This window comes from Eurypyga helias, unplaced genomic scaffold (assembly GCF_000690775.1).
Source record: "Eurypyga helias isolate BGI_N326 unplaced genomic scaffold, ASM69077v1 scaffold14782, whole genome shotgun sequence".
NCBI classification, from domain to species: Eukaryota; Metazoa; Chordata; class Aves; order Eurypygiformes; family Eurypygidae; genus Eurypyga; species Eurypyga helias.
The window spans coordinates 22,480-37,723 of NW_010234164.1; the positions used below are offsets into that span (position 1 = coordinate 22,480).

Consider the following 15,244-nt stretch of genomic DNA (forward strand, 5'->3'; position numbering starts at 1 on the left):
CAGGCAGGACCAGAGCATACAAGCCAGTCCCACTGCTCTCTAGCCCAGACCTGGCCAGCAGCAGGCACATGATCCCACTGCACCAAGCTGCACCGTGACACTGCCCTGGGAGCGCAAGGTGACACCAGAAGGGTTTGCAGCCAAAGATCCTTCCCAGGCAGAGAGCTCCACACTGGCAGGGACTACAGAGACAGAAGAGGTCCCAGCTCATCAGTACTCCAGCTCAGGCACTGCAGGGGCCACACTGGCAATATTTTTAGCCTGGCTGGATTTTTTTGCATTTCCACCCTTCCAGACACCTCCCTGTGGGTCTGTGCAGCTGAGTCACTGCTGGAACCTTCCAAACGCTTGGGTGCCAACGGCACAACAGCTCTGCTTGGCAGCGCTGGTCCTCCCCAGCCCCTAGAGAGAGCCCTGCACTAACACAGCCTCACCTGCTCTCAGGATACCCCGACAGGGACCCCAGCCCTCGGGGCTAGGCCAGCTGCAGCATCCCAGGCCTCAGGAGTGCCCAGACACAGCAACATCCTCTCCACAGCCTCCTTCTTCCCATCACAGCACAGCTAGGCCACCTGGAAACATCAGCACCTACTAACTCCTCTGATCTGTAGTACAGCTTTCGGACAGAGGAGCATTCCTCTGCCACGTGGAGAGTGTTTCACAGCCTTTCAGAAGATGCTCCTGAACTACAATATCTCCTCGCCCGAGGGGCTCCACGCTGCCACTTCAGGGCCCTCACGGAAGAGAAAAAGATGAGGCTCTGCAGATGTGGGAGGTGTGGGCAGGCTGAAGCAATACAAAAGCTGTGCTCAGATACCAGTCTTTCACTTCTCCAGATCGTGTACACCATCCCCACAGCTCTCCAAGTAGAGGAGTAACAGCAGCCAAGGTCAAGGAGCATTCCTGGCCCAGCTGCCATACACCCAGGAAGGGAGGGTGGAATTGAAAAGGAGACCAGAGTCTCAGGACCACAACACCCCCAATTATACAGCCCTAGATCCCCTCCACACAGCTTCTGAAGGCCAGAGGCTCCTCTGTGGAAGCAGCACAGCTGCATTTGGGCTGGTTTTATGCCCAAATCTCCCCCCGTGTACCAAGGGGAATACCAGGAGTGCGAGGTGAGGGAACGGGCCTCTCCAGACAGTATTAGTTGCAGTCTTCCAGCAGCTGTCAGAAGTTATCCCAAACACCCACTGAGCACAGATCACCCAAGCAGAGGGCAGCACCCAGCATTAGATCTTTCCCACCACTCTCCCCAGGCCTCTGGGGCAGGCAGGAGATCCAGCTCGATGCACCGCAGTCAGTGGGGGCACCTAGCACACCAGACACAGCCTTGGCAAGCACGGAGGTCACTGGAGCACCTTCATGCCCAAATGGGTCTCTCTCCTGAAACCAGAAGCCCCTCCACCCTTGATAGTGAACCCACACACACTCCCACAGTCCTCTCAGCCCCGCTGCCCAAGCTGCGCGGTGCAAAGCCTGCCACAAAAACTGCCGGCTTGAGCGCTGCAGAGACAGCCGTGCCTCTGCCAAGACAGCCTGGCAGGAAGCCGGCCAAGAGAGCACCGGAGATGGCTACAGCGGATCAGGTGGGGCTGGGACATCCGCACGCAGCAGCCGCCTCGGTGTGTGACAGCCCTCGTTCTGCAGCACCATTGTGCGACGAGCCCCGGGCATTGTGGCTGTCAGCAGGGGAACTGTTCAGCACAGGTGTTTTCTGCTCTGAGTGTGCTCTTTACACCGAAGATCCTGTAACACAGGTTCAGTGCCCCATAGTCTAACAACCGTAAGGGGCTCAGTGCACAGCTCCACAGCACCTGTCAGCCCACTGCACCCTAACTTTCATCTCTCCCTTGCCCTTCAAGGTTTCAGCTGGCAAGGAAAGGAGGACAGATATCCAGTGTGTGATATTCCCTGGTTTATTAGGGGAAGCCCACAGGGCCATGTGCTGGAGCAGAGCAAGGCTTAATAAAGCTTCCGCACCCTGACTGCAAGCAGACCCTAAGTGCCTGTGCTAGGGCCCACACGCATGCCAAATCTTGTGGGAATTAGATGGAGCAACTCGAGTGAGCTGTGCTGCTGAAGCTGTCATTTCAGTCTCCACTACCCCACAAGCGATTTTTTTTTTTTAAAAAACAATCCATGCAGCAACATTCAGGGCCGTGCCCCAGCAGCTCTTCCTATGCTGAGGGCAGCATCCCCTGGACATCAGAGGTGGTCAGAAGCACCCCCCACAACTACACGGGCAAATAACACCTCCCAGGCCACCCCAGAAACTATTCTACATTCCTGTCAGTACCAACTTTATGCCTGGGGCCTCCTGTTTCACCCAAGTCTGCACAGAGATGCACTACCCTTTTAACAAAGCAGCAGCGTGCTGCTATAAAGGGATGAGTTTCTGTAGCAACCAGGCTGAACTTGTACAAACTCTGCCAAAGCACTAGATCTTTCCATGGACTGATACTCGAATGAACACACCACCATTTGTGAAACTGGTTTTTACAGCCCTTAAAGGCTGGGAAATGAACTCTTCCCTCTGTTTTACCCTCTGTGCTCTGTCACCGGGCTGAGGACATGCATTAAGTTTGTGCACACAGCATCCCTTTCTTCTGCAATTTTACAGAGAAAGCTGGTGCCTCTGGGAGAGTTACCTGAACCTGCATCACTCTGGGGGATGCAGCCAGCGCCCCAAACACTCCCCATCCAATCTCAGCTGCAAAGCTAAACTGTAGAGGATTGAGGGGGAAGGGCAAGCCAGCCAGCAGCACATGGCTGCAAGCCCACACCCTGCTAATCATGCAGGTTTATGCTGGACCAAAAGAGTTAAAGCAAGAAGCCATTCCGCAGCATCTCCTCCAGCCCACTACTAGGAGCAAGACTGCTATTTCTAGTTGAACGTGGGAGTGGAGAAGGATCCCTCCAAGTCTTCCATCCAGCCTGCGAGCTGCCGGCTGAAGTTGGCAGTCAGGTGCCAGTGGCACCTACCACACCCCACAGGCAGAGAAAAAAAAAGCACAGCAAGCTGCGCTGCCCGGACTTTCGCAGTCAGGCACCGGGGGTCCCTCCACCGGCACCCCTGTCTGCAGAGCTACCTGCCACCAGGGATTTTCTCAGGCTGACAGAGCAAAGTTCAGCCTCCCTCCCACCCAGCATGTTCAGCCTCCTGACACCACACCCCCCCACCCACTCCCTCCAAATATGGGGAGAGGATTTCTCCTCTTCTCTTGGCAAGGTTATTCCTCCACCAGCATTACAGCACCAAGCAAAACATAAGCCTGGGCGCTTCTTGTCTGCAGCGAACTGACAGCAGAGCAGAGGGGGCTGTGGCACAGCCAGCCACAGCCTCCCCAACTAAACCGCCACATTACACAAGCATTACAGGTTGAAGCCCCCGTTATAACTGCCAGTACCCTGTTACACAAGCTAATCGCTCCACGTTAGCTTTAAAATAGCCAAAAATAAAAGGAATCCAACAACTGTTGCTGCATGTGTCAGACTCACCGGACTGTGTGCTGGTTTGTGCTGCAGCGTCAGAGTCCTGGGTGCTCCAGGGTCTGTCCCACCCTGTCAGGTTGAGGGACTGCAGGCCAAGGCACAGATCGTTGGTGTCTGGGAGGCCACGGGAAGACTCTTGCGTGGATGTGGGGAAAAGCATCCTGCTTGCCACTGCTTCTTCAGAGTCCTGGAAGTCTGCTCAGATTGAGAACAAACAGAAGCTTGAGAGTTCAGGGCTGCTTTTTTCTTTTTAAAGGAGTTTTCCGAAGCGTTAAGCCCCAAGCCAGGTCTCGTGCTGCTCTGAAGCCACAGCTTCTGCAACTAGCAGTTGCACCCCAAAAGGGAGGGCTACCATATGTCCAGAAACCAGCCCCCCACCCCCCTCAGCCCCTCCACCTTCCTATCCCGTCTGCATTACTGACTGGGTCAGCATGTGACCAGGCTGCTGATGCTTACTGTGCTGACAGTGACGTCACTCAGCCATGCAACAGAACTGCATCAGCTCTTACAAAATAAAGGTAAGAAGAAAGGCTAAGATTCCCCTGAAAGACAAGACGGCAGGCAGGAGGAGAGAGGTGCAGCTCCAGTAAATCAAGGGAGGCAGGCAGCACAAAAGCAGGCTCCACAATACAGCACGGGAGACAACAGGCTCGAGGCAGCAATCCCCCCAGCAACGACGATAGCAGCAGCAGCGACAGAGCAGACAGTTAGTTTTAGTGCTACCCAGCTCTCCTGTCCCCGCCTCCCTCCACCCACAAAACCCAAAAACACTTTAGTCCTGGACAGACTCCAGCTGCTGGCTGCAATTCAGAGCCCAATGCAAAGCTTCGCAATTCTGCTAGCATAATCTATTTCGTTCAACTTGGCCACTGTGCCTCACTGACTCTGCATTGTTTACCACTGAGTAACAAGGATAACCTTCAACCCCCCTGCTACCCAGAGAAAAGCCCATTATCCCAGGTCCAGCCCGAACGGGCGCATCACGCTGGTACAGGGAGAAGAGGACCGACCAGAGCACAGGACCCATTTGACATCAGGAATTTTTCATGGCCTGTTTACCTCCTGCCCGGTTCCCCCTCCCCTTTCCCAGCCCTCCCCTGTGGGGTGTTCACAAGCCTCCAGTACTGGAGACACTGGATTCTTGCCTCGGTTTAAGCCTGTGCCAACAGCCTAAGGAAATGCAGCAGGTTCACAGTCTGAGAATTCCAGTTTAATGTGGGGATCCGGGGGCTGATGAAACCACAAGATGCTCAGCTGTGTTACCCAAAATCTGAGTCAGAGGGCATTTATAAGCCAGCTACCAGGCAGCAGCAGCTGTCTCCTCCTCCTCCCCCTGCCCCCACACCCTCCCACTGTGCCATCCGATGCACCTCGCGCACAGCACTCCCAGCTCTTCAGCAGGGCACTGCAGTCACTCCAGCCTGTCACGTTCTCTCTCACGTGCAGCACTGGCCATCCCAGACAGCCCAACAGTGTTCCCGGCCTCCTTTCCCACATCCCGTGCCACTTGGTTGCCCATGACTTAGCAAAGCCCAGTGGCACTCGGGTACCCTACGCAGGCTGCCACCACCCCTGGAGACGGGTCCCTCACCTTCGCCTCTCGGCGATTTGGGGACCACCAGCAGCGATTCGGGGTACACCAGCGTTGCTGAATCGAGGAGGGGGCAGTTGGGATGAGACCAGCTGAAGCCATACCCACTGGCAACATGTCTTCCCCTTCTAGCTGCAGCCTCCTCCACAGCACTTTGCCAGGATAGCATCCACCAGGATGTTTTCACTTCCCCAGTACTACTAGTACCAGCTGTAGTACCAACTCATCACATTACCATCAAGCACCTGAAACAGCACCCAACATTCCTCCAAAAGCATCGATGCAGCATCTTCAGCTGGGCATTTCACTGCATTAATTCTTCCAGTATAGTTTTCAGATTGTTTGTTTTGGACAAGCCTTAAAAACACTTATAATGCAGCTGTATGGAGGAGAGGATAAAGGCAGATTGCTCAGACAACTCAGTTCCCACAGCAACCATAACTCGCCCATATGAATATGTAATATTCCTGCATTTATGAAAATGCCAAAGTGCTCTCCTCTAGCCCATATCCCTGGCAGGAGACTTCCCTTTAGGGACCAGGATCTTGCTAGGTTTTATTTCACCTTCAAGACTAATTTCCACCAAACTTTGACTTGAGAAGCATGGACACAGTATCAGCAGACGGAACTCAGATCCCACCCAGAGTCCCTCATCCAGCATTTCTGATGAAACCCACCACTGAAGAAATAAGGAAAACAGGGAACAAATTCATGAGCGATGGGAAGTGCTCATTCCACAGCATCCAGCCACATTTTCCCCCATCTTTTTTTTTTTCCAGGAAATAAGCTGTTTTGTTTAATTGAACCCCACCAGATTCAAGTTCAAGAGATCTACATTTCCCTCTGATGACTTCAATCTGCATTAAAGACAAGCTCCCTGCAATTCAGTTACGGGTATAACTGCTGAAAGCACAGAAGTTGCTTAAATAACCAACATTTTTTAATTAGACCCTTTCCCAGCCAAAGCAAACAGCCAGCACAAGCCTGATTCCCCTTTAATGCTCCCAGCCATGCTGAAAGATGGATATGGGTCATCAAGGAAACACCAACTTTAAAAAAAAGATTTAAATGAATTTCTGGAATAGTTATTTTCAAATTCAGAGCATGGAAATTTGTTAAAGCAATCAATTGATGATGGCAGACAAAACTAATAGGATACTGGGTCAAGAAGAAATAATTTCCTACAAAAATCAAGTCTAAAGAAACAAAGTCTCAAGTTATTTGTAAGTAAACAGCTACCAAATATTAAAGTTTCACTTTGCAACCTGACACAGCCCAACCCAAACGCTTCACTGCAGACTTTTCCAACCCCAAGAACCAGCACAAATCTTTCCAACCTGGATTTTTCGCTGGAGTTGCCACTGGAAGCCAACCATCCTGGCAGAGGGAGCCATGCTGTGCTGGGCTCATGCCTGACCGTTTGGGAGAGACTGAGCTCCCACCTCCTGAGCTGGTTAGGTTTGGTTTTGACAGCATCACGAGAAGCAAGTCCTTAGCAAAACACTCCCATGCAGGTCTTGGAGCAGGCGGCTCTCCAGGATGACGTCCTCCTGTCTGTCCAGGAGATCCCTGGAGCCAGGGCGCACCACAGCACAGGCTGGACAGCTTTCCACACCACCTCCCAGACTGAAAGCTGCATTTTTCAGACTTCAAATGTTAGCATTATATTTAAGACTTTTCAAAGGTTTCTGAAAGGCAAGCATCTCCACACAGTGCAGCTCAACCTACAGTTAAACCCTACCAGCCCAACTGGCTTCTGCAAGCTGCAGCCCCAGCCACTTGTCCCCACCCACACCAGTTTAGGCAGATGAGTTTCCACACAGGAAGCCAGACTGGGAAGCTGATCTGGTTAAAACCAAGCCACCAGGAGTTAGCTTTAGCCTAGCTCATTCCCCTAACCTGGTATGCAGTGTGGCTGCACCAACCAGGCATTGGAAACAGGAAGATATTTACAAAATTACAGCCTAAGCCTGCACAGAAAGGACAAGCAGGGACTGGCGGCAGGAGCTGTGATCCAGAGGCAGTTTGTGGCAGGCGTTAAGGTCACAAGGGAAGAGCAGAGCACAATTCAGTCCCTGTCTGGTAGTAGCAGCATCTGTGCCATCAGACTTAGTCTTGGCCAGGTGATGCAAAGCGTGAAGATCTTCAGATGTTCGAGCCTTACAGACCTAGGCCACAGGGAAAGCCAACTAAACATCCAGCAAATGGATTTTATCGTAAAAACCTGAGAAGATAGGCAGCAATAAAATGGTTATGCAAGCATGAACCAAACAAGCTAGATCTCACTCCTACCACTTCTGCGGCCATGAAGAGGTCTTGTCCCTTTGCTCCCACATGCTAATTTCTAGCAGAGCCAGAATAGAGGGGAAGCCCACCCACCCCCCCACCCCCAAAATGAGGCCCCTGAGTACAGAGCAGGGAAGGATACCCACAACTCCGCTGTAAGCTCTGATCACTGACAAAACCGCACTCAGCTCTAAGACATTTTATGTGCAGCTATCTTGTGGACTAGAGCTCTGACAAGGCGGAACTTCCAAACCAAATCCAGAGAAGCAAGAGGCAAGGTGAGCATTTCTGCAGCCTTGGGATCGAAAACAGGAAGGCAGCTCATAAGGCAGCACTGTTCTGCGTTTTGCACCTCTTTACACCTCCTTAAGGCTGGGAATCCCATCCCTGAAAATTAAGCTTCAAGCATGTTTTGCACACAAGACAAACAGATCTTAAGTGAAAGCTGTTAGGGAATGAGCCAATCATATTCCTAAAGTACACTGGGGATCATCAGGGGCTTAGGAAAGCTCTTGTTAGGCATAAACCTACTAGTTACAAGAGGTTTTCCTGATACAAAACTAAGCATCCTCCCTGTAATCTGAAGAATTCCTCAGGTGGAGACATTTGCTGCTGCACGATCTGTTTCACAGTCACAGGAAGGAGTCTGCCTTACTCCCATAACCACAAACGCTTCAACAGCTGGCAAGCAACTACTTAAGAAACCAAGAGGGCACTGCAACTTCACCTTGCTGCTCTACATACCTCCAAGAGTAACAGTGAGACCCTGCCACAGAACTACTGCACCAGAACCTGAATGAGAGCTCACTGTATCAGGCAACCTGCTAGATCTTCAGCAACACCATCCAATTTGCAACCACTGCTGCGCACAACAGCTCTAGACTAAGGCCCTGTTCTCTGCAGAAGAGCACCCACCATGACCCGCTTCCATCTCCAGAACTGATGAATAAACCCATTTACTAGAGCTACTTTCCAGTACAGAACTACACTGCGCCCACGTAGGCAAAGACCTGTTAGTGTGACCCTTGAAACAAAACCCAAACACAGTAGGCACACACCTCTTCCGGGGCATATGGGTGTTGAATTTCACTGTCCTGGCCACAGGTACCAGGCACACAGCATTCATTTGGGGCAAGCAGGATAGTTCTCAGCTCCAGGTGAGATCCTGCTAACAGCCTTGCCCTGCCTCAGGCACCCTGTTGACCCCACACACCCCAGGCACACAGCACTACATTTTGGGTCTCTGCAGCTTACGTGTGTGTCATCCCCTTCCCAAGCCCGTGCACAACAGGTCAGCTGCATCCAGCACTGCCTGGCATGTTTCCTCATGACTGTAGGGCAGTGAAGAGCAGAGGAATTTACATTCTAGTACCAGAGAGGAGTTTTTGGGTGGCCAAACAACTTGATAAGTCACTAATTGACTGCAATTGAGAGCAAACAGGAAGCCAATTTAGTCATCAGCTGGTCTGGGTTTGCATTTGTCCTTCAGTTTTCCTTAACTAAAGCAGCCACTGAGAATCATTAAGACCTGATGGGCCACTGAACTTGGCACCTTAAGCCCCTCCCATCCACAGAAAGACATTTCAGCATCTCCTATTTCTTCACACATAGTGGACTGTCAATTTACAGTAAAATAGTGGCTGCTTTGTCTCAGTTAAATGAGTAGAGCTTAATGAAAGGTAAATCAATGCTGCTGGGACATTTGGGGTGCCTACAACCCTTTTAAATGCATTTGTTTTAAGCCAGCATTGCTTTCAGTTGAAGCCAGTCAGCTTAGCCAGGTGAGTAAGTGGGCATGCAAAGGCTAGAAGGGAGCCTTGCTCACTGCTCTATACTTAAGCCAGAAGTTGTGCCTAGAGAACAGACTGACAATTTCAAAAGCTAGTTTAGGTTTAACTGTGGTAGCAGCATCTTCCACCCAGCAAGGCCCAGCTTTAAAACCTGGCAAGCAAGCCATGTGGTACCTTCAGAGACTGGCTTTGCTCACATTCTTTTTTAGATCAGCTTTAAATTTAGAAGTGCAGAACCACATTCCCTGTGGAGTAGTTGCCCAAGGACATGCTGCTCTCCAGCAGCACTGGCAGGAGATGTTGACTCCTGCTTTTAACAAGGCCACCCTTCTCCAGCCTCCAACACCACACTAAAAGTTAACATCTGCACTGCACAGAATCTCACTGAGGAAGTTCTGCCTTTCTCCAGAGGATTCAATCAGCCTGAAAGGCAGGTGTTTTGAAACACCATGAGATCCTGTCCCAGAAGTTACCAGACAGGTTCTACAATTACAGCTTTCACCACACTGCTGCACTGTACCCTTGAGTTTGGGTTAGTGACCTAAGCCTAGGCTTGGGAAATCCCTGGAGCAAGCACTCATGAACTGCAGTGGTGGTCAGGCTGGGCCTGACAACTCAGATAATTTCGACAAGGCAACTAAGTTCACCGAGGATTATCATTAACTGCAAACTGATCTTTCCAGATAGTTAACATTAGGTATGGCAAGCTCAGTCTCCAGTGGCAGTCCCTTCTGCCACGCAGCTCTGCCCAGATCTGGATAACTCTCCAACTGTGTCAGATCCAGGCCTGCTGAATAAGCTTGTTCTCTCACATTGCTCAGACTGCTGCTGTACTGATCTCTTCTCAGCACCGTCTTGCTGCACACCTCATCGCACAGAGTAAGGTGTCTTCACACGTGTTTCCCCAATAGCATTAGTGAAAGGTCACGAATTTCTGCTGTCCCTTCTCCACCACATGTAATCCTCTTAATGCCAAAAGGGGCTTCTTACACACAATCCCAATCCAGGATAAATTTAGTTTGACCTGAGCAAGACAACTGAAAAGCTTGAGGGACCATTAATAGTTTAAAGTACAAGTATTTCCCTGTTGGAATAAAATCTCTTCCCCAAGCTCTCCCACTATAAGGGTTTAAGTTGTAAAAAGAGAGTCTTTTCACCTCTTGCAGCTACTACATTAAGGGTGGATCTCCAGGCTCATTAAGACTGCCCAGGCTATGAATTTCATGATAATACAGCCTAACTACAACACACAAGTTGTCTCTGCACAGAGTAAAAGCACCAACCAGAGGCTCAGGAATTCTTCAGAAGTGATTTACTTTGGAGCATTGACAAGACACCACATGAGATGAAGAGCCTCCTCCATTGGTCACCTACCCATAAGCCAGGCTCACCAAAGGCAAGACACTGATCATGCAGAGCACTATCTTCACCCAAAGCCTCCTTCAGGCTCTACACCCAGCTCTAAACCCAGCACAGGGGGCATTATAGTCTGAATTTTAGCCATCAGCTGCTCAACCCTACAGCCATCAGGTACAAATTCCTGCAAAGACTGCCCCAACCCAGGCCAGAGTCCAAGGGCCAAAGCACCTCCCCATTTGCAGATCACAGCTGTCCTAGGATTCAAATCCTTGCTGAGAGCATCGAGTTTTTCCATGGGAAAGATGCTCATTAGCAACACATTAAACAGAGGCAGCCCATGAACTTCTCTGATCCAGAGTCAGAAGGAAGTTTGCAGCACTGCTGCATTCAGGCCCTCATTACCTACTAAGAGGTCCTGACTCCGACACAAAACAAGACTGGGACTGCAAGCAGACTAACAACTCCAAACTGCTGATGTACTGGCAGATGCCGACTCATCCACATGTTTACAGCTGATAACTGCTGGCCCAGCCAGGGTTAGCTCAGCTTGTACTCTGTCTCTTGTACAGCCCAGAAGCACCTTCTGTAAGAGATGCCATGTTTCCATTAGCCTAAACAGTCAAGGCACCCAAGGCAGCCACTTTCTAGCCCTGGTTCAGTAATGCCCGGCATCCTTTGGGAAGTGAGCAAGCCTCTTTTCTCATGCCATCACAAGCATTTCTGCCGATGCACGAAGAATCTGATACAAGCTAGAAGCCTCCTGTCAGGTTACCCAGTGCTGAGCAGGGTCCCCACACTGCACAAGTGGCTGTGTCAGCACCTACTTCTGAGACTGGCCTCAACTGCTGTCAGGAACAAGAAAAGCTGCTTAGGACATCCCCAAAAAGCACACCTTTGGTTGCCCTGCAGCAGAAATAATGCTTGCTAGAGGAAGCCTCCCTTTTCCACATGCAAGTCCCATTAAAAGACCTCTTGTAGGACATAAACATAGAAGTTGCTCAATGACAGCCTGAAACACAAGCAGAATTTAAAACCTCTGAAGGGAAAGTCACCCTGGTTCCAACCGAGAACCAAGGCACCACCTCAGCAGCTCCACTCCAGGCAAGACCCTCTGCTCCAGGCATCTGTAAGAAATGCCACAGTAACTGACAGACCAAGCAGAGATTTACATCCAGGTCAGTAAGCAGGTTCACTTCATTATCAGGTGAATACCCCTGCCCCTCAAAGAGAGGGCTTAATATGTCCAGGAGACAGTACTGCAAATTAAAATTGATGTGCCAGCCCTAAGCCCTGACCTAAAACCAGAACTAACCCAAGTCTTCACAGGATGAATCTGCTCTAGTGAGCAGGGGTAGTTCCTTTATCAACTACGGTAACTTTCACAAGTAAGCTGAAACTTAATTAGGAAACATTCCCATTTCAAAATATAAATGGACTAAGAGCTACAGCTAGGATTTCAACAAGGCACCCAAAACCAGCTCTTTCATGAACTCCATGTAAGGAGATAAAGGAAAATACTTTCCTCCCTTAGGCTTCCAGGGCCCAGGGTGTCAAGATCAGATACAACACTGACTACCACCGTTCTAAGGGACAAGAGACATCTAAACAGCTCAGTACAACTGCAAATTGCTAAAAAAGCACCACTAACCACACCACTGACCTGAATTAGTTAATATTCACTAAGCAACTGCTCAGGAGTGGCCAGCACATTCTCCAATACCGCTTTACCAGGCACGTTTCAAGTAATGCTGGCTATAGATCCATACCTCAAAGCGAACAATTCACTTCCTCTGGTGTTTCTGCAGCGCCAGCACAGGATCACATGGCCTGATCAGCTCCTGGTCCACAGTGCTAAACCCTTCAAATACCCAGGAGATTAAGCTGCACTGGAAGTCATCTCGTAGCAGTCATTTCACTAGCCCAGAACAAAGTTGCACTGCACAAGCATTAAACAGACCCACAGGAAGCTCAGACAGCTGCTTGCAGCTTTTTACACCTATTTGATTAAAACTCAGATTATCCATGAGCAGAAGACAGCCATGCCTCCAAGTGACTGCAATGAAAGCTTCTCCACCTACAGCAGCCTGCAAGGTCACCAGCTGGTGACGCTTTTCCCTTTACTTCCCACTTTGTTTTGGGACAAGTCCAGAGGGTCAGTTTGTTTCCAATAATGGCCAAAGTGTTTATTGACCCTATAATTCAGAGGCTGAAGGAGCAACAGCAATCTCTTTCAAGCACCTAAATCCTTGGCACAGGTACCATTGCACAGAAGTGTGCTGGCAAGAGCACCATCAGGCAGGTACATTTACTGGCAGATATTGCCTCCTGTAAGGGAATGAAGGCACATCCTTCACTTACATAAAAATAAGATTGGACCAAACACCCTTTGCTTTGGCAGGGAGCCTTCTGTTTTGAAGCAGATCAAGTGCAAGAAGACAGACTATGCCCACTCCCCTCAGCCTGCAGGAAGCAAAACTTGCTGCACTGATTTCATAATCCCAAGCTTGCTTTGCAAGAAAGTCTTCTCCTCCTTTGGTGTACTCTTAAATACATGATTAACTAACCTGTAGCAAACACGGTTATCCAAAGTTCTTTTTGCATTTTTAATGTATGCAGCAAATCAGCCATACTAGCCACCAACAGATTAATCCTGCCTCCAGGAGAGGTGAGCTACAAAGGAGTCTGCAGGAACAATCTACACCAGAAGTTGGCAGGTCACGCAGCAAGAGCTCACATCCTGCCCACACAACAGTCCACAGCACCACAGGGAGCATAGGCAAGCCTCCCCAGGCACCTCCACACTGCCAGGGAATATTGGGTTATCCTTTTCAGGCAAATGGAGCCCCTGGTACCAAAACAGCATTAGTCCCTGACCCCAAGCATCTCTCTGCTCACAAGGATGCAGTAACAACCACACCACCAAGAAGTATCACCACATGTTCACTAGGGCCCATCAAGCAACTCCCTCCTCCCACCAGCCCCAGATCCTCCAAGCCAGCCAAACTCATCACCTGGCGGGACATCACGTTTGCTTCTTGCGACAGGCGTGGTGCAGACTCCACTGAAATCCAGAGAGTTGTCCAACATGGCATTTATTCGGCGGAATATATCTGCATTGCTGCAAGTGGAAAGTGCAGGGGCATCTGGGTTATCCCAGCAGTCTTTTACACTCCTCCCAGTATCTTCTTTCTGGTAAAGAGAACAAGCATTAGTGTCAAGCAAGCTAGTACTCACCACTGGGCTTTCAACACGTTGTAGAATGTCTGGATTGCCTCCAATACTCATATTAGCTTTAGCTCCAGGTCTTAGCAACACTCAAGCACAATTCTTGGCATTAAAGAAGCAGTTAAGCAAATGGGTCAGCGATTTGTCAGCACAGCACATCAGAACTGCCCCACTCACAAACAGGTACCAGCTCACCACAACTGGGATGGACTAATGGCCACAACACACAAAATAGTTCGTTTGCCCACTAAAGCAAAGATCTGATTAACGGAGGCATGAGCCTTCTCCCCAGAAACAGCCTCCTGACACTGGGGGACAAGGGGGATGCTCGTGGTCACGGCAGCCACCACTCCTATGCGCAGGAAAAGGGAGCAAGGCTCACACCACCACCCATGTTCGGGAGCTCTGAACATGAGCTTGGAATGGTGCAAGTCCACAGCCACACAATCACTTCAGAAAACAGGCTTACAGAAAAAACATGGCTTCCCAACTAACCAAGCATAGCCCCAAATCCTGAGGTCTCCCTTGGAAAGGCAGAGAATCCTGATCTTCCCTTTAGGTAGCAGCTCCTGACCACAAAGGGAAATTACCTCAAGCTAGTTCTGCCCCAGACCCTCCAGAGGCACTGATTTACCAGCATCAAGGTTTTGGGACCATCCTACACAAGCCAGAGCTCTTGCAGAGCTTCCTCTGCATGAAGCGAGATCGCACCCCTCCTGCTTTCTGGTACTGGTCCAGAAAACCGGCAGGAGCAGCTGCTACCCCAGCTCTGCTCACAAGCCTTTCACACCCAGGCTTGTTTTGGTGCAGCTGCACAAAATTCAAGCCTCTGCCCATCTAGAAGCCACTAAAAGACTAAACTTAATTTAACCAGCATTTTTTGGGCCGAGGGCAGGTCTTCCCACCACCCGAAAGCCACTGCAGCAGAACTCTCCTCCTGAACATGCTGAGCAAGCGGTATTGGTATCAATTAAGATGCACGCTAATGAGAAGAGCAGGAAGGCACAACCTTGCCAGCCTTGGCCTCTGGAGCAGAATCGTTGCCATGAAGCAGATCTAGTCAGAGCCAAATTCAAAGCACAGAATTGCAGTAAGGCTGGCGAACAAGCTTCTGCTGCTCTAGGACACCCTGAAGCTCTAAATCGGGCCATTTGTTCTTGTCGAGGAGGCATTTAATACATCTACCTTTTGGATGCGTTCCTGCAGGAGTTTTGGGCCCGGCTTCCTTCGCATTTCTCCTCCCACGTCACCCACGAGCAAGCCTGAAGCACCGAGCTGGTTTTGCTTTTCAATCGCCCCTTACCCCATCTCCCCGGTCTGTGGCAGAAGGCAGGCCTAAGCCGAATGTCGCAGGCACACAGGAGCTTTAGCCCAGCCCGAGCACAGGCCTTACACCCCCACCCCCGTCATGGGGAGCCGTTTTACTGCCATAACACACGATCCGACCGTTTTCTCCACAGGTGCGGGCTGCCCCCGCCCCCCAAACCCAGCTAAAAAG

General features: G+C 50.4%; 1 protein-coding gene across 4 annotated transcripts in view; it reads right to left on the minus strand.

The window, feature by feature from the left end:
• The window catches only part of CPEB1 (cytoplasmic polyadenylation element binding protein 1), a 35,495-nt gene extending 21,791 nt beyond the window's left edge, over nucleotides 1–13,704 (minus strand). For 3 of the 4 annotated variants that reach the window (XM_010161970.1, XM_010161968.1, XM_010161969.1), the window contains exons 1-2: nucleotides 13,533–13,704; nucleotides 3,502–3,690 (exon numbers count right to left, since the gene is read on the minus strand). In XM_010161970.1, coding sequence (XP_010160272.1) covers nucleotides 3,502–3,690; nucleotides 13,533–13,608 — 265 coding nt within the window. In that variant the 5' untranslated portion in view covers nucleotides 13,609–13,704. Of the gene's footprint in view, nucleotides 1–3,501; nucleotides 3,694–13,532 lie in introns of all 4 variants that reach the window. The other variant, XM_010161971.1, reaches the window with a different exon arrangement.
• Nucleotides 13,705–15,244: the final 1,540 nt, after the last annotated feature.